Source organism: Neolamprologus brichardi, chromosome 13 (assembly GCF_056152115.1).
Source record: "Neolamprologus brichardi isolate AB-2024 chromosome 13, ASM5615211v1, whole genome shotgun sequence".
Lineage (NCBI taxonomy): Eukaryota > Metazoa > Chordata > Actinopteri > Cichliformes > Cichlidae > Neolamprologus > Neolamprologus brichardi.
The window spans coordinates 16989267-17016899 of record NC_142116.1 but is presented as its reverse complement, the minus strand read 5'-3'; the positions used below and the strand labels follow the sequence as shown (position 1 = coordinate 17016899).

The 27633-nt window shown below is 40.9% G+C and overlaps 2 protein-coding genes across 3 annotated transcripts; both read left to right on the top strand.

Moving 5' to 3' along the window:
* The first annotated feature begins 4391 nt into the window (after positions 1-4391).
* On the top strand, positions 4392-18409 carry ercc6 (excision repair cross-complementation group 6). 2 transcript variants are annotated; one of them, XM_006807999.2, is made up of 22 exons: positions 4392-4447; positions 5082-5287; positions 5377-5605; positions 5775-5895; positions 6012-6126; positions 6638-7352; positions 8657-8788; positions 9402-9560; positions 10446-10581; positions 10781-10951; positions 11046-11222; positions 12466-12582; positions 13024-13119; positions 13792-14010; positions 14440-14550; positions 15039-15158; positions 15418-15512; positions 15997-16142; positions 16240-16806; positions 16947-17112; positions 17238-17316; positions 17408-18409. In XM_006807999.2, the coding sequence occupies exons 2-22, from the start codon at positions 5092-5094 to the stop codon at positions 17852-17854; spliced, it is 4314 nt and encodes a 1437-aa protein (XP_006808062.1). In that variant the 5' UTR covers positions 4392-4447; positions 5082-5091; the 3' UTR covers positions 17855-18409. The 2 variants fall into 2 exon arrangements, with proteins under 2 accessions (XP_006808062.1, XP_006808061.1); XM_006807998.2 differs by having other exon boundaries at positions 4416-4499.
* Positions 18410-19984: 1575 nt separating this feature from the next.
* drgx (dorsal root ganglia homeobox) lies at positions 19985-25864 on the top strand. The gene is made up of 7 exons (XM_006807997.3): positions 19985-20054; positions 20211-20300; positions 21097-21197; positions 21737-21838; positions 23463-23635; positions 23949-24061; positions 24169-25864. The coding sequence occupies exons 2-7, from the start codon at positions 20243-20245 to the stop codon at positions 24546-24548; spliced, it is 927 nt and encodes a 308-aa protein (XP_006808060.2). The 5' UTR covers positions 19985-20054; positions 20211-20242; the 3' UTR covers positions 24549-25864.
* The last annotated feature ends 1769 nt before the right edge of the window (positions 25865-27633 follow it).

Below are 27633 nucleotides of genomic sequence, written 5' to 3'. Positions count from 1 at the left end.
CTGGGTGGGATGTGCAGGAGGCAGACCATGTGATGACCACTCACTGGCTGAACATACCCCAGAAGACAACCTGCAGTGTTCTCACATCGATGCAAATTGTGACAACCAGACATCACACTAACTTTGCTCCAGGGAGCTGTAAGGCTAAAGACCATTTAATGTCTAATCCAACCTCGTCAGATGTTTGCGTTCTCATATGCCCGGTGTAGGGTGATGAATAGAAGCGTTCAGGGCTGCAGTGCATTTTTACTATTGGCTTCAGGACAAGTGAGCTTGTTTGGTGCTTACTTACGGTTTCCTGCACCATTCTTGCACCATTTAAGAGCTGTTTAAGAGTTTCTTTTAGGGTTACCGTTGGGTTTGATCCAAAGGTTAGTGCACTTAGTTAATGTTGTAATAATAGAGAAAATGTCCTTTTTAAGTTCAGTTTTAATTCCACAGTGAGTTTGTTAGTTTCAGTTTTGCTTTTATTTTGCTCTATCAAAATTATAGGGGGATTTTTCAGGGACAAGAATTTCACAATACAAATAGAAGTGAAGGCTGTGACGGTTGTTGACTCAAAGTCAAGTAGACTTCCCAGAATTTAAAAAAATAATAATAATAATTTTTTTTTTTTAAATGGACCAAACAATGGATCACAATAGCTCATTGTGTTAATAAATTTCACAAAGACACACAACACACACACACACACACATTTTTTAGTTATCTATAGGTATTTATAGGTATCTATGATAACTAATACTTTTATGTGAGGCAGGTATTTCTTTCTTTCTTTTAGGAACCAAAATCTGTTTATGAAGTCATATCATGAGGATATGTCTTTCTCATAGCGACAAAAAATAAGCCATCATTACATAAATGATTGAACTGTAAGGTGTAGACATGATTTAAGGTTCAATTTTAGGTTAAGGTTAGTCAAATAGTAGTTATGGTTATAATGAATCTCCAGGAAATGAATGTAACTCAATGTAATGTCCTCTGAAGTCATGCTTTTATATGCTTATATGTGTGCACTGTGACAAATGGAAGTGTGACATAGGGTAACTCTATCCCTGTGGCCTACATGTGTATGTTTATATACCCACAAATGTATTAGGTGTCAACTGAGACACGGAAATTGAAGTGTACATATGTAAGAAAACATTTATTATTGGACTACAACTCATTATTTTCACCGTTATTTCTCTGCCAATTATTTCCTTCCTCAATCAGTTAATGTTTTAGTGCATAAAATGTCAAAACAGGATGAACAGATACACATATGATCACATATTTAAGAAGGTGAAAGAGGCAAACGTTTTGAATTAAAACACTATCAAATGCAACTATCAAATAAAATAATTTGTCAATGCATTTAGTTGTCATATATTTTGTAAATCAGATTTTCATAAATCATTCATTCATTCATTTGTTCTCCTTGTGTAAATGTGTGTATTGAGAAGAAACTAGGGTCTGTAACAATAACAGATCTCCAGTATATTCACTTGAAGAATGAAGTGGGAGGGAAACAAAATGTCCCAGAGCCATGGAATTACTCTGAGAAACCTATCTCCACCATCATGACCATTCAGAGAAGAATGAAATTATACATTAGGTTTTGTGGGGGGAAAGAACCACATGAAATTATCATATTTCAGTTTTGCTTTTTTATCTCTGTGTGTTTTTAAACACACACAGAGAGAGAGAGAGAGGGAGAGAGAGAGAGAGCGACTTTCTCGTTTTGATATCTTAGATATCTTATGTCTAATTGACATAACACTATCCCTAGCTGCTTACGATAACCATCAAAAATGAATACCTAACTCTAACTCTTAGCCTAAACCTAACCATAACCTAATTGTAACCATGACACTAAAAATTTTGAGTCTGAAAATTGCCTTCAAACTTGTGAGGACAGGTACTTTTGTCCTCTCGAGTGACAGTTGGTCCCCACAAGTATAGTAACATTCCAATTTTTGGTCCCCACAAAGATGTCTAAACAGGTCCACACATCAAAGGAAAGTCTTAAAAATTAAAATCTTTAGTACGAGGCTAAAGAAAGGATCCGGTTCATCAACACAGCTAATGGACCAGTTCTTATAGAGACTGTATTCAAGCGCTACTCTACTCAAGCACTTACAGCGCTTTGTACAATATGTGCCATTCATCCATTCATACTAGCACTTTTTTCCACATCGGACTGTTTTCTATCTGGTTTTCACACTCTGATGAACACATTGGAAAGAACTCTGGGTTCATTATCTTGGTATCCAAGGATACTTTGGCAAATAGACTGGAGCAACTAGGGTTCAAACCACCAATCTTCAGATTAGCGGGTTATTCCTCTTCTACCTCCTGAGCCACAGCCACCTCAAAATATCAACATAGATTAACATTTTGGACGTGCATCCTTCTGTTTATTGTGATCCAGTGTTTCAGAATACAACCTATAAATTAAATTAGGAGAAAAACATCTTCTGCACACCTATGAGAACTGTTGGATTTATGAGACTGTATAAACAAAGATAATGACCACAAGAAACTCCCTTGATTGTCTCTCCAGCTGCCTCACCAAATTCTTGTAAAATTATTTCATTCTCAAGAAATTCGTCTGGTCCCAGAACGATAATAAAGGTTACCGTTACTGAAAGCAAGGAGGACAGTGTGCCAGCGACAGCAGATGAAACACAACTTCATACTGGAGCATGTATCAACATTTAGAGTATTTTGACACAAAATCCATAAAAAGCAAGGACCACCCCGATTTTCACACATATAAATTCAAACCTATAACACTGCCTGTAAATCTTGCCCCCTGTGTTATTCTACTGTCAGGATGCAAAGTAGCTCAGAGCAGCAGTGTTAACAGTACTCCGCGGCACCCTGGGAGATTTGCACCCAACCCTCATACGCCTTTGTGCATACAAAGAAGTGGGATTTATCACAACTGCATCCATTTAAGATAAACACTTTTGCTACCTGCAAGCTTGACATGGTCTATCAGTTAAATTTAACCAGTTGAACTTTCCCTACATTATAAAGCACATAAAAGCACAGCTGTGTACTAAATATTATCTCCTCCTTCTCTCGATAAAGGCTTGCAAGTACTGGTGAAATACGTGAGCGATGGAAGGGGAAGATAGAGGTTTGCATTCCTCTCTGCAGCTCATCGTGTGAATGCATCAGTTTATTTGCCACCTATGATGATTTATAAGCAGCTCAATAGTTTATTTAACCCTTCTTGACACCTGTATGGAGTCAAGAACGGCATTTTATACACTACCCTGAGAGAAAAGAAAAAAACAAGGAAAACACTGTGGCTGTGAGCTACCTGATCACAGCTCTACACTCTGCAGGTCTTCAACTAACTAAACTAAAAGGTTTTGCTGCAGCACGCTTTTCTTTTAGTTCAAATCTTCATCTCTGGAGAGGTTCCCCTGAAGGTGACCCACATTTACTGGTTAAGCAAATAAAACAGGCAAATGTCTCCATTTTCCTACATTCACAAGCCAAGGGTGACAGCAATATTCATCCTTATATAGATATGTTTGCTTACACAGATAACACTGTTTGAAAAGATTACTGACTGCTGCCCATGCGCTAAAGTGCAAGATGGAGAGGAAATTTTAATTAAGCCCTTCATTTATTTTTGCATTAAAGTGGAAATAAACTTCCTCTCAGAGGCAAATACTTGGAGCTCCTCATCCATGAAGTGTAGGCTTTCCAAGACTCAGAAAAAAATCACAGACACTTGGCAAATTAGAGGAAAAATATAATATATAGTGTCTTAGTAACATGTGGGAGCCCCACGTGCCACCAGAAAAGTTTCTGTGTGACTCTACAAATCCCAAGAAATCTACTCTCCAAAGAAAATGCCCTAATTTGGTGTTTTAATTTCAGTGATAAAGAGTTCCGCCTAACATGTTTATCCAAAATCAACAATCACTGTTCAGTTAAGCCAAGGTCTGATGACTGTCAGGGTCATAGTGTATGATTCATGTTATTTCATGACGTTCTCATCACTCTGTGATCCTTTGTGCCTGTAAATGGGATCATTGTCATCCTCTTCCATTAGTGCAAAAAAGAATTTTATCACAAGATAAAGATCATAACTTCTGTGCTGATCTGCAGTGATCCTTCCCTCTAAGGAGACAAAACAAAAAATGCCTGCAAAGCAGGTAGCAGACCCACCAGATCTTCAATCTTCTCGGCATTTTCCTTTAATTTGTCACATTCCTGCATATTAATAATGACTGAAGTGTCTAAGTAGTTCCCTAAAAACGAAAAGAGTTGTTTTTGAAAATGTGGTTCACAGTTTCTCCAATGTTAAGGCAAAAATAAGTGGTTTTGTGGCGCCATCTAGAGTGCAATGTTCTCTGCTGCTGTCAACCAGCAGAGGGCGCTGTTCAGCAAGTTAATCATTGAACGGATGCCTTCACTAACACCGGAAACCAGGAAGCGGCTGGTGAGCAATATGACATAAAGCGAGCCAGTGATGTTGTATAACTGCACGTTTTGTGAGTATCTCATTGTCACTGTCCCTTTGACGCTGGGCTTAATGGACCAGATTTTACTCAAACAGCGAGAACCAGTGGGTGCTGTATTAGAAACATATCTGAACATGTTTGGTCCTTTGAACGTCTTCTTTTTGTTGAAGCTGAACAGCTGATGATGTTCGGCTCACTGTTAGCTTAGCAGGTTAGCCTAGCCACGTAAACAATAGGTTGTGAGAGACTTTAATGTTTCTTTCATTTTTATGCCTATCCTATAACTCAGCGTCTAACCGCTATTGTGGTACATTCTTTAATTTAAATTGGTATTATTTACATTCATTTCTTCCCATTACGAGCCTCCACATTCACATAATTAGTTTAAAAGACCCTTCCGTTAATCGTTAGTAGCCATGGATATAAGCTAGGTTTACATTCCGATCGTTACATAATACCGTTCAGAGTTAACGAAGCCTTTTTGGACGCAATAAAAAGACGACAAGCAATAACTGTTTAGTTTTATTTCTCTATTTAAAGCAGTTCTTTAACAGCTTAGACGAGACAATGGCTTAAATGACTTGTTTGACATCTGTTTGACACTTCTGGCAGCTGCTTCACTATGCCTGTAGACGGTACAGAGGACCAGGTGCCCTCCTCTCTTTCGAGCCCGGCTAGTGCTGCCCTCACCCCGGGAGGAACGGAGGAGGATGGAGCTACAGGCGGCTCAGCAGTCTGTACTTTCCCTGAAAACAGTCAGGCCCCGGAGGCTGCTGCAGCCTATCCTGCCAACACTGGACCTGGGGAGGGCAACAGCGGTGAGCTGTGCAGCATGTTGAGAGAGGAGATGGAGAATGTCATTATATCCTTATAAAATCATTTCATGTGTTATCTTTGGTGCATTTAGTTGGGAAAAGGTCTGGAGCCTTGCTGCAGATTGACCGACAGCGCATCCAAGCAGCTTCTGCCAGTTCGGGAGCTGATGAGCTCCAAGGTCTTGGTGTGGCTGTGTATGACCAGCACATACTTGAACAAGGTGTTTTGCAGCAAGTGGACGAGGCGATCCAGGAGGCCAGTCAGGCTGCTGTTAAAGCTGAAGCCGAGAAGGAGTATCAGTCTGTGTTGGATGATGTCAGGTACAGGAATTTAAAAAAACAAAACAAAAACGCAAATGGTTTGTGTGTGTTGTGTTGAAGTAATCACATTACTGTGTTGAGATGCTATAAACTAAAAAAAATGTTATTAACAAGTAGCAAAACGTCAAGGGGCTAATAAATCTTCTGCTTTTAATCATGTGTGTTGCAGGTCTGTTACAGCATCTTTAAAACATATCAACAAGATTATTGAGCAGCTTTCTCCTTATGCAGCCTCCAGTAAAGACATCAGTAGGAAGATTGAGTCTGTCAAAAGACAGAAAGAAAATAAGGTAAAATACTACATGTGTAACGTTTTAAAATAAAGTAATTGGTTTATATGATGATGGTGTAATAACATAATAATAATAATGGTGTGATTGTGGTGATGAAAAAACTTGTCATACAGGAGAAACAGCTGAAGAAAGTCAGAGCCAAACAGAAGCGACTTCAAGCCATTCTGGGAGGAGAGGACACTCAAAGGGTGGAATTTGAGTTTTTGGCAGAAGATGATGGAGAGGAAGGTAATGTGTTGTTTTTTGTGTACTGACTGGAAACATTAACCACTAATCAGTGGATGGAAGCAATTTATGTGGCGACCAAGATGCCTAATTTGTAGCATTCACTGATTATGGTCCATATTAGGTTGATGAAGGAAATTTACTGTGCATTCATGGCTGTTTAGAATAGCAGGGTGTCCATTTGCTTTCTGCCTTCAGCAGATTTCACTTCTGACACAGGCTTAAATAGGTGTGACAACTCTCCTCTTGTATTGTTTGTTGCTACACAAGTCTGTTTTCACACATAATATTGTGCAATACACATAACAATACACATAATATGTATTTCACACCTAAAATTCAAGCTAGCAAGAAATATTTTCATGTACATACTTCCTGCACACTAGCCGAAGTATTTCCTTCTCTAAAACATAAATAGACCCCTCTGAATCCTTTAGAGTTTTCCTGTAGTCATTCATGTTGATTCTGGCAGTTAAGAAAATCTCTGAATCTGTATTTGTGTGTGTTGTACCAGAAGCGGGACCATCCACGTTGGGCAGCATGCTCATGCCATCTCAGGAGACTGAATGGGAAGAGCTTATCCGGAAAGGTCACATGACTCCTTTTGGAACCCGAATCCAACAGAAGGAGGTAAAGAAGGAGCCTCGAAAACTGATGCTTGCGGAGAACTCTGCTTTTGACCAGTACCTGGCAGACCAGGCCAAGTTGGCTACTGAGAGGAAGAGAGTCCCTCTCCTTAAGAAGAAGAGAAGCTCTGGGGTTGGAACCGGTGGAGATTCAAGAGAGAAAACCAAAAGAACGGTTTCATCTACCAAGGATAAAAAACTGCGTAAGCGCATGCGAAAGCTCCAGATAACTGCTTTAAAGGCCCATCCTAAGGCCCGGCCCAAGGCTGAGCCACAGCTCCAAAAGCAACGGAGAAAACGTCACACTGAAGGAGAGGAGACAGACAGCGAGGGGTCAGAGTACCTCCCCAGTGATGAAGGAATAGATCCTGACCAAGAGGAGAGAGAAGCCATGGAGGAGGGCTTTGGAGATGATGATGATGAAGAGTATGCGTTGAAACCATACAAGAGAAAAACCGAAGGGAAAGGGAGGAAAAAAGTAAAGAAAAGTGACAGTGAGGAAGAATACCACCCTGAAAGTACAGATGAAGAGGATGATGACAAGGGAAAACCGAAAAAATACAAAGATGATGGAGATGTGGAGTATTATAGGCAGCGAATAAGGTACGGTCATGCACTACTAACATTGCTTTAAACTCATGTTTAGATCTGTGGTTGGGTGCAAAGGTGTGCAGACTTTTTACAAAACGAAAGCAGCAACATATGCCTGCATATGCCATGCTCAAAAACCCACCAGATTGTTCCTTTTACTTTGCATCACATTTGTAATGGCAGTGCTGTGTGCTATTGTTATTCCTTTTACTTAAGGAGGAAGCAGTTGTCTCTTTTTCTGCTGGCTCCATAGTGCAGAAAGAGAGTTAATCCCAGATGAGATTGGCAGCTGTTTCTTGACTAAGCAAATTCACTCCCTGCTCTTCTTCTCTCTCTGCTCTCACACTGGCCTAATTATCCTCCTGCACATGGTTTTATACACTCACTCACTCTAATGCTCAAATTAATGGAAGAGCAGCCCTAATGAGATTTCATATTTATAGCTGCCAAATAAATTGTGTTGGCATGTGTCCTTTTTCTACACTATAGTGACTGAATGTCAATTCCACAGCATACGGCATGGACGGTGAGACTAGCTTATACGTGGAATGATATTATTAGAGCGGGCAGTATTTGTAGTTGGGTGGGATGTGGAGTGGGGGCAGAAAAGTGTAATTAACTGAACCAATGCTTAGTCTTGACTTAATTAGAGAGTGTGGTCTCCCAGGCCTAGCTTAAGGACCAGTTTCGTGGCAGGGTGACAGGACCAGGCCCAAATGAAGATGGATTCTTATCCTCTGTACCTCACACCTTTCTGGGGAACTCACACTACTAATTGTCTGTATCAATCTTCATTTGCTGTGCGACGACTGTGCCTCTAACTGCCCTCTCTCCTGCACTATTAAAACTGTTTTCCTTTAACATTTCCCTTTTTGCTGTAGATGTTCCACTGCTCAAGGGAAATACCTTCAACTCAAAACATTCGCTATCCTTACACCTGTGTAGACAAATGCTCACATAAAGCATGGAGTGCGAGAGGTGAAAATAGAACACCTTTCTATCCAGTCTCCACTTATCCTGTTTAGGTTTGCACTATTTTCACTTGAAATGTCTGATTTAGTTTGGATCACTTAGTTGTTTTCATTTTGCATCTGTAACAACAATTTCATCACTGAAAGTTTAAACAGGTTGAATTCTTCACTGTTGTTCAGGTAGTGTATTAGTCTTTTTAAAAGACGAAGCAGGTGTTTGTTCTCAGCACCCAGGCTCACTGAGCTTACCCCTTGCGGTTGTGAGCTTCTAACTAAAATAAAGAAATTCATTTTATCACATCGGTGTGCAAACACTTCATCAGTGTATATTAATTTTCTCAACAGGAGATGGAAGCGTCAGCGTCTTCGAGAAAGGGAGGAGAAGAGAGAAAGGGGTGAGGAGCTAACCGATGACAGCGATGCAGAATTTGACGAAGGCTTCAAAGTTCCTGGTTTTCTCTGGAAAAAGCTTTACAAGTAAGTTCAGTCTGAAACATTGATTATGGGAATGAGTTATGTTAAATATCCATGCATGTAGATAGAGCCACTTTTATCAAGTGAGAAAGTGATAACAAGGACTAATAAAACATTTTTCGCATAAAGATTATATGTGTACTTTGTTCTGCATCACAGTCTGCTCTGAAAAAATAATGATTATTTCATCAGCGAGCCTTGCAAATTTAATTTTCTTCACTGCTTCTGAAGTTCACTGGTAGTTACTGTTAAAAAAAATCTGTGGGGTGCTATGAAACGGTTAAGAGAAAAACATCAGTTTGAGTTTTATGTGATTGATAAGATTGCCAGCCCAACTCTCATTGTGATTTTTACTCCATATTGCCTTTGCAATGTTTGTCACACCTACTATGCATGGTTTTAATAATAGTGTAATACTCACCGTGATTCATTGCCCCTTCAGCTCCTAGGATTATGTAGTTTAATGACACTTGAGCAACGTGGACTGGTCACTGACGAGCATTGCTGATCTATGAGATTACTGGCAACCCTTTATGTGTGTTTATGTGGATTGTCCATGGTTGCTGTTACAACCATGTGTTTCAAGTGTTTGCATTCATGTCAATGACCTTTTCAGGTACCAGCAGACGGGTGTGCGGTGGATGTGGGAACTCCACTGTCAGCAGGCAGGGGGCATCTTGGGGGATGAGATGGGATTGGGTAAAACCATCCAGGTCATCAGCTTTCTGGCCGGACTGAGCTACAGCAAACTGAGAACCAGAGGGTCCAACTACAGGTGTGTGCGCACACACACATGCGTACACACAAACTGTGTCCAGAGACTGTGTGTCTGTATGGTATGAATATTTGATTAGGGGGATTTCTACTTGAGAGTGTTCATCTGAATTATTAAACATGTTTCAATTATCAGACTCTTCACTTTTTTTATTATTTTTTTTTACTGCAGACATCAGAGAAAACACTGACACTCTGTGTGTGAGGAGGGGGGGTTGAAAGTGAGAATGCGTTAGAGTGAGTGTCTGCGTGAACACTTAAAATGAATTTCAGGCTCATGAGGTGGGGGTAGAGCAGGTGGGTGACAACAAATCAACCGCCAAAAACATGACGGAGCGCTGCTGATAATCTGGTTTTACTTCCTCGAACAACACTCGTACATTTATTGGGTGGAGCTTCCCTGATGGTCAATACTCTGTCTACTATAGACGCCCACAAATTGATTGCTTGCAAACTCAATTATGGTCCGGTATCAATAGCTTCCACTAGGCAGAGGTTCATACCAGCCCATTAGTGTATCTTTTGTGTGTGCCTGTGTGTGTGTTTGGCAAAGTTCTTGTAGATTTTCACAGAGGAGCTGCGGATATCTCCACACACTTTCTTTGATTTATTATAAGTACAAGGCTTTGTAGTTGCGTCATTCCGCTGTGCGCTGTTCCTCATCCTTGAATGCATCATATATTGTCATTGCAATCTAAGCACATATACATTATTTTACTTAATAGGGAAAAGACCTTTTATTTTACACTGTAAAAATGATGGCTGTGATTTGCTACTGAAGCCTGCTCAGGTTATCCAAAGTTTAATGAACACAGTTCCATTGTTTACCCATCTTAATCTCTGGTTTTCGATTAAACACGTGTCTGTGGTGTTTGTTTCGCTGTAGGTATGCTGGTCTGGGTCCAACAGTCATTGTGTGCCCAGCTACAGTCATGCACCAGTGGGTGAAGGAGTTTCATACCTGGTGGCCTCTTTTCCGAGTGGCAGTCCTACATGAAACTGGGTCCTTCACTAGCAACAAGGTAGCTGTTCATGAGTTTTATACAATCTTTTTTTCCCTCTGGGGGGCACTAGAGGTCTGTTTACAGTATTAGCTCCTGACCTTACCTCCCACTCTTTCCCTCTAGTATATGATACTAGACATGGTTAATAACTGCACTGGTTTATATTAAGGTTTAAATATTAAGGTTTGTGTCTTTGCTTTTTTCCCCCATGTTGCAGGAAAAGCTCATTCCAGAAATAGCAGCATGTCATGGTATCCTTATCACTTCATATTCAGCTGTGAGGAATATGCAGGAAACCCTACAGCTCTACGACTGGCACTACATTATATTGGACGAGGGTCATAAGATCAGGAATCCAAATGCTGGAGTTACTGTTGCTTGCAAACAGGTATTATATACGCATGGACACATGCATGAACATAAGCAAAGTTCATGCGGTTGTAATTAATATAATAATTTTTTTTTAATTTTCTCTTCTCTAGTTTCGCACTCCTCACAGGTTCATCCTGTCAGGTTCACCAATGCAGAACAATTTGAAGGAGCTGTGGTCTCTGTTTGACTTTGTGTTCCCCGGCAAACTGGGGACATTGCCTGTTTTTATGGAGCAGTTCTCCGTGCCAATTACTATGGGTGGATATAGTAATGCATCTCCTGTACAGGTACACACACAAAATTGTGAAATAATAATTTATTTCAGTTCTGGTTCTGTGTCCTTTTCCTCTTTTGAAGTGGAGTAATGTTATTGTAATGGTAATATCATTCCAGACAGGAGCCAGTTAATCCAACAACTCTACTATTTCTGTAACTGTATCATAAGGGTGGAGCATAAATGGGCTATGCTAATTTGAAAATACCTTCTATTCATGTATGCACAGTTTTGGAAAGCTTGATGGAAGCCATTAGGTGCAGTGCAGGATAATGTAGGCCCATGCAAGAAAACTTCTGTGCATCCCCAGTGTGTGAGAGAGGGAGAGGCTAAAGTAGAAAGGCGGGGAGCTAAATTGTAGCCCTTTGTCATTAGTGTCCAATCGTTAATAACTCACTGACTGAATAGATTTAATTATTTAAGATGGCTATTGATGCTTCTTCCGCTGTCGATAATAAAAACCTTTACTAATTATTAATGTTATTAAATGGTCAGAGAGGGCAACGCTCTGCTGCCTTATCTTCTTCTCGAAATTCTCAGAGCAGCAAAACAGGCCCTGAGATGATACATAAAGTTCATGTATGTTCAACTAGATGTATGTTTTAAAAAAAACCCATATGTGATTGAGGTGGGGCTTTATGAGCATGTGCACATAGGCTCTATTACTGAGGCATGCATTTGCAGCCCCAAGTGAATCCACTCAACAGCTTGTGCCGAGATCACTGGATCATCTGCTGCCTTCCTCGTTTTTGTTTTTTCTTTCCTCTCCACTTTACCCCATTGAGCTCAAGATACCACCATGTTATTGTCCCCTCCAGCTTTGCCAAGGGTGTCTTTGATCCCCCCCGTGGATCCCCAGTGAGTTAATGTTTAAGAGACTAACTGGCTTTTAGCACTGACCCTACATACAGTTTAGCAGGCCATTTGCAGTGGGGCTTCTAGTGTGGACCAAGTGTGTCTCAATCCCCCCCTCTGTTTCCACTGGAACTGGCCAGCAGCAGTGATGAAAGAAGGCTGTGTCCCTCGAGACCAGCAGCACTCAGATCAATGTTGAATGGCTTGTACCGCTTAGAGGGACAGCAACATGAGGTGATGAGAGATAGCAGATGAGTGGCCAAACAACAGCCATGCCTTAGGAAACATGAGCGCTGACAGGAGTGTGTATGTGTTTGCTTTGCATGCTGACCTGAAGGTTCCTTTTGTTTTAAAGCAGTTTGTTTATCCTTAAAGGTGTGATTTTTATTTATTTTTTTAAGGTCCAGACAGCATTTAAATGCGCATGTGTGCTGAGGGACACCATAAATCCTTACCTGCTCAGAAGAATGAAGGCAGACGTCAAGGCTAACCTCTCCTTACCTGACAAAAATGAACAGGTATTCATCATACTCTAAGACACTTGACCCTGCTCTAAGTATTGAACAGCGTCTAACGCCTGCATCTCTTAACAGGGGAGATGTTTATCTGATTGGATGTGACTATTATGTGCCACATCTAAGGAGTATTTGATGAATGTGCATGGCCCCTGTCAGGTGAAACCAGCTAATAAAGTCCCAGTAAAGTAAAAGAAGCAGGTATTCATTAAGGCGGCTGGTCTCTGGTCTGTCCTTGCGGCTGACGCTGGTGGACTTCTCAGTCCACTTCTGCTCATTAAGTCAGTCCCTCAGGACACCGGTGGCTTCAAAAAAAGCCGTTGCTTCCTTCTAATTTCTCTTCTCAAACACTTCACTTCATCAAGGGGCTTTAAAGTGGATGTTCACTGCTCATTATAAACTCTTACACTGCCCTCTATTGTGTGTGTTTGTGTCTGTGTGTAGGTTCTGTTTTGCAGATTGACAGCAGAGCAGCGTCAAGTGTATCAGAGCTTCTTAGATTCCAAAGAGGTCTACCAAATACTAAATGGGGACATGCAGGTGAGCCTTCATAGTTTGTGTTCTGCTTTTGTGTTTGGTTGACACACACTTTACGAGGATAAGAAAAGCCAAAGTAGAAGACTTCCTGGAACAAGACATTCATTATTTAACCACCTAACAGAGGCATTTCCGTTTACCTCCCTCTCACAGAGACATTGTGTGGATTTTTATCAACTCTCGTACAATTAAAGATCCCCACCTTTAAGTGGAATCTGTGGAATTGAAATAATTTTTGCCATGTAAATTATGTTAAACCCCTAATAGCTTGACTTTGGTATTGTTTAAGAGGTTCAATTTGAGAAGGTTGTACAGTTGTGTTTCTCACATTAGTGAGACCCTTGAGAGAGAAACTACCATTTATCACCACTGACCAAATGGACGTGGTTGGAGAGCTAGAGGTGACCACAGATTATGCATATACGCACACATGCGTGCTCTTACAGACGTATTCAGTGGTCACTCTCAGTCCATTAACCACCATTACTAATGCAGTGACCACTGGGCCCTCATCAGGAAAACTGGCTAAATTGTCTTTAAATAAATTATGTAACTCATTCCTGTAGATTTTTTTAAGGTGCAACAGAGTAAAAATCTGTAACTTTATCAAAGTTGACATCAGTTCTGCTGACAGCGTTCATGAAGGAATCTCCTTTTTCTTTTTGTCTCATGTAGGTGTTCTCAGGTTTGATAGCTCTGCGTAAGATCTGTAACCACCCGGACCTTTTCTCAGGCGGACCCAGGATACTGAGAGGAATCCCTGAGGACCAGCTAACTGAAGAGGAACACTTTGGCTTTTGGAAGCGCTCGGGCAAGCTGATTGTTGTGGAGTCGCTGCTACGTCTCTGGTTCAGACAGGGCCACAGAGTCCTGCTCTTCACTCAGTCCAGACAGGTGAGGAACACTTTCCTGAAATAAGCACCAGTATTAAAGACGCATTAACAAAGGTTTGTATAAATACAAAAGATTTTTGTAAAGCCAAGATAATTCTTTCCTCCTTTACATCTTAAATTGTGGTGTCATGTCATGTACGTGTTGCCAGCTACCTATAAGCCTGTTAAATTTAGTGTGTCTGTGAACGTGCGAGACAGAAGGAAAAAGTGAGGAAGTGAGAGAGTGTGTATATGTGATGGAGGCCCCAGCTGTTGCAGTCAATACCAATGAGATTATACCTCAGAGGGAACCTGAGACCCTCCCTGTCGGTATCTCTGTCCATGTAATATTAATCTGCTCTAATCCTTTTAGAGATAATCCAAACCTCAGCCCTTCTTTCCCCGTCTTTATCTCCTCTTTCTGCTGTCTTTATCCTCCCACTCCTTCCAGATGCTGGACATCTTGGAGGTATTTGTAAGGGAGAATAACTACTCGTACCTGAAAATGGACGGCACGACTACAATATCTTCCCGACAGCCTCTCATCGCTCGCTACAATGAGGTAAGGATTAGTCATCTCTAATGGCTGTATGTGTTTCCAATGAAAATCCTGCCCTGAGGGACCAAATGCTTCAGTGGAATCCTTCTCACCCCGAGGTGGGGACGCTAATTGATGAAAATCTGTTGTTCAAAGTGGATGTGCTCAATTTTCTGTGTGTGGAAGATGTTGAAATATCACTTAGCATTAAAGCACTCTTTAAAACTAAAACTTTTTAAAAATGTGTTGTATCTAATACTAAATCTGATCAACATACACTGCATTTAGATAAAGCTGTTTTATCGTCTTTAAATAGGGTTTAATTTGAGAATAATTTGAGAGCAGGAGATTGTTATCTTACTTGCATTAAATTTTAACAATTTACTAATGAAATTTTTTTTTTTTTACAGGATTATAGCCGAAAGTGATTATCAAAGAGAGTATGAAATTGCAGATTGGGTTCATTAATCACCAGTATTTTCTCTGCTTCTCTCTTTTCTTTTCTTTTTCAGGACAAATCCATTTTTATCTTCTTGTTGACCACTAAAGTCGGAGGTCTGGGAGTCAATCTGACTGGAGCCAATAGAGTCATCATTTATGACCCAGACTGGAACCCCAGTACTGACACACAGGTTAGACAGCCACACGTAAAATAATTAAAAACATTGACTCAGTGAATTATTTCTCATGTGAGTCTTAATGTTCGTTAGAGTTGTGATTTGTCACATTAAATTGCCTACTTTTTTTTTTTTCTTGTTGGATGCCAGCTTTTCATGCATTTCCAATTTCTTGTTGCCTGGTTCACCTGCTGCTCTGTAACATCGCTTTTCCTCCCCTCTCACTGAATGTTCGGTTTAATCATTTGCTCTGAATGTGTTACGCTGCTCGCAGGCTCGCGAACGGGCTTGGAGGATCGGTCAAAAGCAGCAAGTAACAATCTATAGACTGCTGACTGCTGGGACCATTGAAGAGAAAATCTACCACAGGTCAGACAGCAGTTTACTTTTCTAAGCACTTTATAAGGATAATATTCAGTTGCAAAAACAAAATCCTCTGTTGGCCATTGTGTTTCCTCTCACCGAGCCTTTTTGTTTTAGTTTTCTTTCTGTTGATTTCACACATTCATGAGTATTGGCAATGACATGACTAATTGCTTACATCACTGCTATATTAGTACTTGCACTGTCCCGGTTCTAGGTAATTGAAAAGCATTCCTGCATTATTAAATGGCCAATTGAGGACTTCTAAACTGTTGCTCTGTTTGTTTTTTTGTCTGTAAAGTGCTTTCAGAAAGCAAGTTGGAAAAACTGCAGGCATAGTGTTTTGATACCTACAGTGGTGAGGTTAACTAATGTGCTCATCCATCAGCCAAACTACTCTGTGGTGACAGGGGATCAGGACTGCATGCTGAGCTGAAATGGCAGCTTGCATTCAAGTATGTAATTCTGTATTTTATCTGCTGTAATTCAGGCAAATCTTCAAACAGTTCCTAACCAATCGAGTACTGAAGGATCCCAAACAGCGACGGTTCTTCAAGTCAAATGACATCTATGAGCTGTTTACTCTAGCTGATCCAGATGGAGGTCAGGGAACAGAGACAAGTGCTATTTTTGCAGGTCTGTTGAAACATTTCATTGTCCAGTTATTGGGTTGTTAAAATAAGCTTGAGGGATTTAATTTTATTTAATTTGGTTTATTTCTCCCTCATAACAGGCACAGGTTCTGACATCAAAGCGCCCAAAAAACCCGAAAAGCCAAAGCCATCACACAAAGTAAATCACAGCAGCCATGCACCTAAACACTCCTCAGCAACCTGCATTAATACAGGTCCAGACAGCACGCACACTCCTGCATTAAGGGCCGGAAGTACCTCTCCATGCAGTAAAAACTCTCAGGGTAAACAAAATGTCCCAATAGACAGTCCAAGCACCAACCAGGATGCTGTAGATATAGCGCCTGCGGGACAAAATAAAAACAGCGATTGTGATGCAGCCAAACCAGACACAAATACCTCAAACTCAGCCAGTTTTCACCAGCACAGAGACAAAAACTCTGCCCGGACCAGCCCACAGAAACACAGGGAGAAGAGGAAACACTGTGACTTGGACAAACGCAAACATAAGAAACACAAGCGCTCCCGGGATGCTCGATTCGAAGGCCACCGCATCTCTCATTTGGTAAAGAAAAGAACATATAAGAAATCCGAGAGCGAAGACAATGCAGCAGAGGACCAGAAGAAATCAGACGATTATGTCTTGGCAAAGCTGTTCAAGAAATCTGGTAGAAATTTTTTTTGGTTGGTTTGTTTGTTTTGTACCGTCTGCAGTATCAGACATTTTTATATACAAGATTTGCAAAATGGCAAGTTTCTTTTTCTTATTCTTAAATGTGCTGTTCTTTTCTTCCATGGTGTTTCTCAGGTATTCACAGTGTGATGCAGCATGACACCATCATAGAGTCTTCCAATCCGGACTATGTTCTTGTGGAAGCAGAAGCCAATAAGGTGGCTCAAGATGCCCTTAAAGCTCTTAAAATTTCCCGGCAGCAGTGCAGACTGCGCTTCAAAACTCCTCCTGCCCCTGCAAAGTATGTAGTCTCACACTGACACGGTGGGGTTTTGTCTTTTTCTGGTTTTTTTAGAGCTTCACTAATTTAATTTAGAACAAACAAATACAAATGTATTTAAGTCATTCTCTTGTTTGCCTTCTCAGGAAACGCTTTGGACAAAAGAAGAATTCTCTCTTAGCTACACCTTCTGTTCAGTCTGTTCCCACTTCAACCAAATGCAAGGTAATGGCCAGGTTCTCATTAAAAGATGTTACTCTGTGTTTTTTCATTTCTGATGCCATTTTAGGTGTATTCATTGATTTCTTTTGTTTAGGATGCTGCTATTATAAAGAAGTCTGTGTCAAAGAAACCAGGTTCGGGAGCTCATTTCAGTGGGGAGGGTGCAGAAAGTGACTTGAATTCCACCCCGCTGTCATCCTCCTCTCTGCTGGCCCGGATGAAGGCCCGTAATCACCTCAGCATGCCCTCCAGGGGAGAAGAACCAGAAGAGGAGGAGGAGGATGCCTCGGGAGCTGCAGGGAGTCTTCCCGCTGCTCCACCCACTGAGCACGATGAGCTGTTGGTGGATCTGCGCAACTTTGTAGCCTTCCAGGCGAGTGTGGACGGACAGGCCACCACCCAGGAAGTGCTCGAGTATTTCAAACCGAGACTGACCCAGGAACAGGCTCCTGTTTTCAGAGAGCTACTCAGGAGTATCTGTGACTTTCATAGGACCTCTGGTCAGGAGGGCATCTGGAGACTCAAAGAGAGCTTTCGCTGAGGGAAGAACATTTAAACACCCCTTCAAGCTCAAGCTTACAGTCGTTGTCTTGCAACCTTCGTGTTGCTTGTGTTCAGGAAAGACATTTTGCCGTACAGTCTTGGGTTACCTAATGAAGTCATAATTAGTTAAGCAAGTCTTGAAGGTAGTTTCTGTGATTGAGTTTGGCGGTTGTTCTGTTGTTGTTTTTTCATTGTTGCTTGTACCTGGTGATACTTGAATTCATTTACTTTGATTTGACTAAAACGGTGTAATATCATATTCAGATATGTGTTTACTCTCAAACTGTGTTCTTCAAAAACCTCAGCGATGTCAGATTATACCAACTTTCTATTAAGTTTAAGAATAGGGTGCCATTTTATACCTCACTTAAGGTTTTTGTAGATTTTATAATAAACTTTCGTGTACACTGTAGAGGTTTTTGGTCACTTCAAAACAAATTAATATTGCCTCTCTGTTATTTGGAGGCATTTTAAAAACTGTGTTTTATATTAAAAAAATAAATGCAATCCCATATCTTGCATGTACTGTATGCAGTAAATCTGATGGCTGCTTTTCTGGCTTTGTTATTTCAAAAATACACAGATGTAAAGGAAGATGTATGATTATGAATATATGCCAAACTATTTGAAGGTTACAAAAGACATGTGGGACAGTTTTGAATCAAGAACACAGATAAATGTGAGGACATTAAAATAACACGATAACGACATACCTTTTATTTAACTGTGGTGCTGACCAGGGTCCTGAAATAGTCGACGGCCAAAAATTCTGCAGGCCTAATCGTTTTATGCAAAATCTGCAAAACCTGAACTAGTTAAAGTTTATTTGTAAATGTGTCTCGACCTACGGAGATGAGATGAGTAATTGCATTTAGTCTTTTAAGCAATCATCAGAGGATGGAGAGGAAAGGCGCTGACAGGAAGCACACACGCAGACACACACACACAAACACTCTTAAGGCCTGCACTCTTGTCAAGAGTTGTCTAGACCAAATATTGGGATAAAGTTATCAACCGTTATTTGATTTCAATTTTCTCCACGCACCTCACCGAGGTCATAATAACAACTTTATTTTCAGTGGTGCATAAATTAATTACGCGCATTTAATAACTAAAATATCATTATATTCCCCCTTTAATAACATAAACGCTGCACGCCAGGGAAACCCTTAATAGCGCGGGGCCCTGTAACTGGCCATTATCCGCCTGTAATGATATTACAGAACCAATTACGCGCCATTAGAAGGGATTTTCTGCACTTTATGTGGTTTAGTCCAATCCCGCACTCCTCTTCTAAATTTCAGCTGCTTCTCGAAGCCTCATTTTGCCTCCACCTCAGAGACGCATGGCGTCTGCGCTCTGCCGTCCCAGATGCGCTTTAAAACTAATTGAAAGGGTCCCGCAGCAGATCATTTATCTGAGGAAGCGAAATAAATCGCTGGACCCCTTGCTGTGAACAAAATCAAAAATTTGGCCTTGTGAGTGTTCTACATGCGCAAACCCTTGTAAAGTGGACCCCCTAACACACCCTGACGAGCAATTAAACCACCCGACAGTCAATCTAAAACCCAAAAGCAGTCATCCTGCTTTTTTTAATATATGAAAGAACCAAATAAAAAGTGCAGTGGGTATGTGTGCATGTTTATGGTTAGGGAATATGCTTGACTCTGGAATAACAATCACTTGTGATGAATTTTTTTGGCACCAGAGCAGAGCTGCCGTTTGCCACCCCGGGTATGTCTTTCCTCTCCTTCTTTCTGTCTTTCTCTGACACACACACACACACACACACACACACACACACACACACACACACACACACACACACCCACACACCCACACACCAGGGGTTGGGGTGAGAAAGACAAAGCCGTGATAATCCGATTAGGACCAATTAGGCGTGAGATTCTGCGACACTAGCTGAAAGCCTTAACACTCTGTAGACAGTTATACAGTTATAGAGACATCTGGACACTCCCAGAGAGAAATAGAGAGACAGACACAGAGAGAGAGAAGTGAGTAGTGTGTGGGGGTGCGTGTGAGTGTGTGTGTTTGCAGGAGCGAGAGAAAGAGTGTGGGGGGAGCGAGAGACAGAGAGATCTGGACACTCCCAGGCAGAGAGTCAGAGAGTCGGTGGAAGTGCAGCAGCCACTTCTCTCCGAAGCGCTAACTCACTCACATCAGCATCCTCACCGCAGGTAGGATGCTCTCACACATTAACTTTGAATCTCGCCAAATCCCGCGCAGTTCCATATCTTCTGCTGACGGTTTAAGAGTGTTTTTGTTGCTCCCGTCACAAATCTGCATTACTCTAGGTCTGTGGGTTTAAGCTGAAACTTTTGTCTTTGTTCCAGGTTCCGTTTCGGAGTCTCTTAAGCGCGCAAAGATGTTCTACTTCCACTGTCCACCTCAGCTGGACGGAGAGTGCTGTCGCTCCAACACGCGTAAGTTCGCTGTCTCGCTGTTTTTCCAGCTACGGATTATTTCTAACGTTACTCTTAAAGTTGTTCTTGTAAACTTTCGTGATGTTTAGACAGCGCGCGGTGATTCTGCGCGTAAAATGTGTGTGCTGTCGGAGACTTGAGAATGGGCCCGAATTTATCATTACTTTCTCTAAATTATTATAATATAATCATTTAACACAATGTGTTGTTATTAATTGTTAATTAAAACAACACTGACTTATAAAATGTATTTTTATGTCGTGGTAATATGTAACTAAAAACTAGGTAAGTCAAACGGTTTCGGTTGTGAATCTGAATATCGCATGTAAAACACTCTTTTCAAATTTTAACTTGAAAGTGTTGGTTGCTTATTGCATCTCTGGTAATATTTATATAAGTCCAAAACAGCAGCCGGTATATTTCCTCCCACAAATTCAGCGATGGATGTAAAGGGTTAAGTCTGATTTTCTCTCTGCTCTCTTTTGGTGAGAAGAGCTGGTGGTTTGGCCCCGGGGCAGAAGGGGCGTTTTGTCCCGGGCACAGATGTTGGGTGTCATGGCTTTTAGTCCGTCATGGTTCCCCTTAGACACCTAACGTCAATGTTTCATGCAACTAATGGAAACACAAAATGTGCCTGCTTTGGCCAAAATTTGTATTTTTATAGCCTTTCTTTTATCACTTTTATCACTGAACTTACCTAAATACATCATGAAGTTATTAACTTATTAAAGCAGTATTATTTTTTTCTAAGTGATTGAATTGTTTCCAATTTCCCTCACTCTTTCTCTTTTTTCAGTGAATTCAGGCGGATTTGGCAACCACGCCCCAACTGATTTTGACGATGGATTTCTACGTAGGAAACAGCGCAGAAACAGAACAACATTTACTTTGCAACAGGTAATTATTTACCAGAACAAATAAAAAAATACATATATAGGCTATATGCAAATCAGAGAAAAAGAAAGGGGCCTAGCTGAAACTTCTCTTAAAGCAAAGCAGGTGTAGGGCGCTCTAGCTTTCATCAGGAGTAGGAAATAAATACAAAGTTGGGCAAGTTTTCTATTTTAAGGCAGGGGGAATTTTCCTGATATTCGCCACAGACATAAAAAATAAAATTAAAATTAAACCTTTATCGCAAATTTATTTCCAAAAGCCCAGAGGCAATGATGCCATAAAATCATATGAAAATAGAAGACGACGAAAGATCTGTTGATTATTTTATTATAATTGTGGATTGTCACGCGTGTATTTAACTGTAAGTACTTACAATTACAGGCTAATCTTTAACATCTTTATTTAGCGTTATTCACTATGTCTCTTTACAAAAATAAAGAAAGAAAGAAAGAAAGAAAGAGAATAGTCTGCTTATATTCAAATCAACTGGCAAATCATTTTAATAATTAAAAGTCTGCCCTCTGTTTTTTGCCAATGTGCAGTTGGAGGCTTTGGAGGCTGTTTTCGCCCAGACCCACTACCCGGACGTGTTCACGCGGGAGGAGCTGGCGATGAAGATCAACCTGACCGAGGCCAGGGTGCAGGTATGGCTGCAGCAGTAGTGTGTCCTGGGCACGTTTGACCATGCAAGAGAGGGTAAATTAAGGCACTCTGTCATTCCGGCTATGCACTTTAATAACATCAACATAATGGTGAATATTAGATTAGCTTGATTAATCGGTCATTCATAATTAACCAGCGATAATGTTCTTCACTAATTTGTCCGCGTCTCTGAGGTAGGAATACATCATCCGCGCAGATCTCGTTCTCGTGACACAGCCAAAAAAGAGAGAGAGAAAAAACGTGTTTTAAAAGAGGGCAAAGTCCGTAGCCTCCACAACTCCCTTTTCCTATCTCCCTGATCCTATCACACACACGCGCGCGTACATAAAAGAAAAAATGGGCAAGCATGCACCTTAAATGTGCCAATTTATATTCCGCTCCTGCCCTGCACATATGCGCGGTTATAAACTTGGCCAGATGTAATTAAGTTATGTGTCCTGTATGTAATTTCCTGCATTCCAGATTTGCTTTTGGGTTTTGTTGTGCGCGCAGATCTAATTGTGGGAAATATAATAGTTTGCCTTTTGTTCCCCAGGGTCATCTTACTATCGCTTAAACCCAATGGCTGGGTTGATAATGGAATCCAGCGCTGTAAATTAGGGATTGTAAACAAATTATTCCCCTCCTAATCCGATTACCACATTCCTATTATTAAATCTGAACATGAATCCACCGCAGTATGCAGGGATATTAAACTTACATTATTATTAGAAAATAAATTTCCTTTCTGTTGTAGTGTTGTTGCCCCCCCCCCCCCCTTTTTTTTTTTTTTGTGTAAAGTGTCAATGGGCCTCCCCCGCATTAAGAGCACGCCGCAAATTGAGATTAATGGAGCAATTATAGCCCATTCAGAGATGGGTGTGTGTGGGGGGGCGCGACTTCTAGCTGGAAGGTGCAGGGGTGAGATAAGTCCATCGGCTGTATTGTTGTCCTGCCACCAAAATGTTGTCCTTTCTTTATGCCGAATGAATGCATGTGTTTTGTTTGGCTGTTGACATCATTTATACCCCCGGTACAATAGCAGGGATGCAGAGCACATGCACACCGACTCTAACCTCCATTCACACATCATGATTAATGCCTGCTAGAACCAAGTCCTAATCGAATCTGATGTTGTCAAACAATCACTAAATAGGGAAATAAACGACTTCATCATTGCCGCCTCTCTCTTGGGCAGCACAACTGTCAGTGGGAAGTCATTAAAATATGATAATGAAAAATTGCTCAATTAAATGTTGTTATAGGCACTGACCTTCATTCGATTAAGATACCAGAACTTGGCTATATGTGCTCTCAGCTCTGTGGATGCTGAAGGTTTTGGGGCTAAGTCAGGGACTGTGGGAAATCAGAGCATTGCTTTGACAGGTTCAAATGCCTCTTGATAAGAGAGGTCACAGAACAAAGGAAGTAGGGAATATTTCTTTTAACTTTACTGTTAACAAGATTTTAAAAAATGTGAATATATATTTAATGTAGTTTCAATTTCTCTCAATATTATGCAAGGTAGATTAGAATTCCAGTTTTAATTTATGGTTTAATTAAATTTGTTGTACTTTTTTATTTTTTCACATTTTTAATTAATATTATTTTTTTTGTCAAATGCAGGTTTGGTTTCAGAACCGCAGAGCAAAGTGGAGGAAGACAGAGCGAGGGAGCTCGGACCCTGAAGGAGGGAAAGAGCAGATGAGTGAGGGAACTCCTCCATCTCGCAGCATCAACTCTCAGTCCCCAGTGGACCAGAGCAGAAAGCAGAAAGAACCACTGGAGATGCAGCCAAGGTGAGAAGAGACAGACAGACGACCGTCGTCACAGTTATCTTAGTGAAACAGCGTCCTGTTAAAGGGGAAATTTGTGAAGCACTGTCGGCCAGACTAGAATTTTTTTTTTCAAAACTCTGATAGCCAACATTAACTTCTGGAGAAAGCTCCATATCATTAGTCAATAATTCTAATTCATTAGTGTATTTTGGAAATAGCTGTAGATATTTCTAAATATATATTACTAGAATAAATTGTCTGTTTAAAGTTATACCTGGATATTTAAGTATTAAGTAATTCCTAATACTTAATTAAGTATTTATTCTCTCTCCAGTATCAACAGGACAGTGGGTCCTGGTGGTCCTTTCTTTCCATCCTGCTTACCAGGCACCCTCCTTAACTCTGCCACCTATGCCCAGGCTCTCTCGCAGGTCGCCACTCTGAAAGGTAAATATGATTTTTGTTAACTGATGAATAAAGATTGTAATAAAGATGATGAAGATCTATTTTTTTAAGTTGTCTTATCACAAATTCCACTGATTCTCATTTTTCAGGTAATGGCTTGTGCTCGTGCTGCGTTTCGGACCCCATGGGCTTGTCCTTCCTGCCACCCTATGGTTGTCAGGGTAACCGCACAGCCAGTGTGGCCGCCCTGCGCATGAAGGCCCGTGAGCACTCTGAGGCTGTGCTGCAGTCTGCTAACCTGCTTGGTGCAGCAACCGGACCAGGTGCCAGCGTGGGAGTCCTGTCGGGAGTCGGCGTGAGCGCAGCTGGGGTGGTAAGACCCTCGGTGGGTCCTCCCATTGAGGTGTCAGGCGCTGTTGGAAGAGGGGGAGATAGCTCCAGTCCCATCTTGGCCTCCAAGGTCCCAGTCCTGGGCAGCAGTCCTGACAAGCACCCTCACTGCCCTAAGGAACCACTGGAGAAAAAGTAAAGGCGCTGGACACAAACGTGGATGTACCGATACTCTAAATCTGTGTGACTGTGCCTGCTGTAACTACTCGACCCTGGCTGTATGAGAAACTAAGCACAAATGACTGACTCCAGAAACAGCCTGGGACGGACTTTTCTCATATCACACTGTATGGATGCAAACATTTAACTATTTATTTGACAGTAAGTTATGATTGTGAGAAATGCTCAGTAACTGGGGCCTCGTTCCCTCATAAAAGCACAACTGTGGTTTTTGGATCTATTATCTGTCTTCATGCGCTCTTGGACTCTTTCGATGGACTTACATAGATACAATATGTGTGCGACAAAGACATATTTGATAATGTGAATTTAAATAATCCTGATGTTGTTCCTCTCATTTTCATTAGGAGGACTGGTGGTTACGTTGTAAACATTAATGCATGTAAACTGTAAGTGTGCAAATGGCTGGCAGGACAGTGAGGAGTTTTGCTGGATTTTGGGCAATATATTGTTTATGGCATCAGGTCAAGCAATCGCCTCTCATTCTTTTGAGTTTAAAAGTGAAAGTGCACTTTAATATTAATCAGGCATTTTAAGTGTAAATGTGTACATGTGCCAGACTATGTGTGAACCCCAGGCAGGCTAAAGCAGACTCAGCGAGAGAGCGGCAGTTGTCCCTTCCACTCTGTTAGCACATCTGTAGTGCCAGCAGACAGGGAACACACCAGTCCTGTTGTGACATGTTCTTTAAAACAATTAAAGATGTACTCGCTCATGTTCCTCTCCTGTTGCCTCTCGCTCCAGCCATCTGTTCTAATACATTATTTATCAGTTTCCTTTAAAGCTGGGAGAGGAGAGCATTCGTGACTCTTATTATTTATTTACTTTTAGGAACGCTTGCGCTCACCCTTCCTCTCTGCGAGCCTTTTTAAATTTTTTTTTATTTTTAATAAACCCCATTAAAGATGATATATGCTATTTGTTAATGTTGGATTTACATTTGAAAAAATATCATCTGTCATCACCTCAGGGCAACGTAGTTTATCACGGGCAATATATTTGTTGATTCATTATTCTTAAATATCTCCCCTCACTAGAATGACTCTTGACTATAAGACCGACTGATCAGACTGAGAATACTTAACCGCAGTGCACACAACCAGTAGTTGCTGATTCAATTTGCGTCCTTGAGGATTTTCAGGAAATTACTTTTGATAGTCAATAACACAATTAAGTAAACTACACACACATTATCATGAATAATTGATAAGAAATTATGTATTACCATGAAGTAGTGGTTCAATAATTGATGAGGCGACACCCTGGTGACACAGGAGAGGGAGATAATGTCAGAAGTCGTGCCAGGTTGTACACAGATCATCTTTTTCTTCTTTTTTTTCCACACCATTATGTGTGCATGTTGTAAATATCTGAAAACTATACCAATAAAGTGAATCTTTTACTGATCGTGACTTTAAGACTTTTTGGTAGGATTTTTAATTTCTATGAACCCACAAAACATTCGTGTTACATTTTCAGAGAAAATCCCCAAATTTAGACAAAAGTTTCAACTGGAGGCCATTTTTTTAAATTTTACATATTTGATATCATAAAACACTGCAGGTATAGAAATATTGCATTATGTAGCAACTGCTGTCCTGGATCTAAAAATGGCCCAAATATTATTACCAAAAACATTGCGCCTTCATATAATGCTTTATCTTTAAGTGCATGAGAGAGCTCCAGAGCAAAGATGTTGAGCCCAGTGACATGGCAGCTAATGATAACACAATATCCTTATACAAACCAGCTTCTTCTCCAAAATGTACCAGTATGGACGACGTAATCCGGCCAACTCATACAAAAGACACAGAAAAACACATTCAGTCTCTCCAAAATTGAATACAGCAGTTGTGGAATTTAATCATTAGCCAAAACAAAGGATGCTGAAGTTATAATGACTCCGATCATCATTAAGTTCTGCATGGTGCCCATAATTCACTGCTTTAATATTTCATAAACAAGTCAAGTTGGTGTTGACATTCAGCTGTGCATGTGGCATCATTGATAATTTTCTGTCACCTAAAAAAAGTCCTGAGGCGGTTTTGTGGAGCATTGTTATATCAAATTAGCTGGAGAGTGGCCAGAAAAGCAGACAAACATGGTGAATATGGGGGACAGCAGTTGAACTCTGTTCTTACAGTGCAGTTAATGGGCTTCTTTTGTTGCAGTAATGAAATATTTTTGCAGGGATGTGGGGAAAAAATGTCCTGATACAGGGAGACGCCGCGCACATGCACCCATCCACAGACGCACGCAGACAATGTAAGACAGAAAGAGGCCGTACACTCAAGAAAGAGTCATCCATACATGCAGCTCCTTTTGCTTGACATTAGGTGCAACACTAAATTTTTACTATTTACATACCTAGCTCCCAAAGTCAGACATAAAGTGAATTCAGGCCTACGTCCAGTGAAGGGCCAAAACAACCTGCTAAAGTATCGTCTCTGCTTTTAATTCCTGCAGCGGAGCTGACCAATAACCCAATCAATTAGAATCAATTAGGCTCATTTCTGGATGGAGATTATACAAACAAAGCATATCTTAATGCAGCAAGTAATGTGCCTGTCTGCTGTTTGCCACATAACCACAGCTCTGCTCCCCCTTACTCAGCAGAAGGAAAAGCATCCTCAGCGTTTGTGATCAATGCTCACAGTCCCCGGCAGCTTCTCAATAAAGCTATTCTGAAGCAAAGCTGGAGAGCTGCATTGTACAAAAACTTGAGAGGTTTGTATCAAAAGTCCACATTACTGCACAGAACTGTAAAAACTGTGTGTTTTGTAATCTAAATTTGCCCACTAGAGGGACTTAGTGAGCAGGAAACTGATGTGAGCGGCATCATGTCTAACCTAAGTGGGGAAATTGAGCCTTTTGGTTTATGACATACAGATTATTTTTACTGAGGCATGTTACAAAGGACAGTTTATCAATCAAAACAATTTTTTAAAAGACCGTACTCGTAGATTAAAGGCCCAAAAGTAAATAGCAAAACAAGATTATGACAGCAACTTGCATCTGTTATTGATATGAGTGGAACATACAGC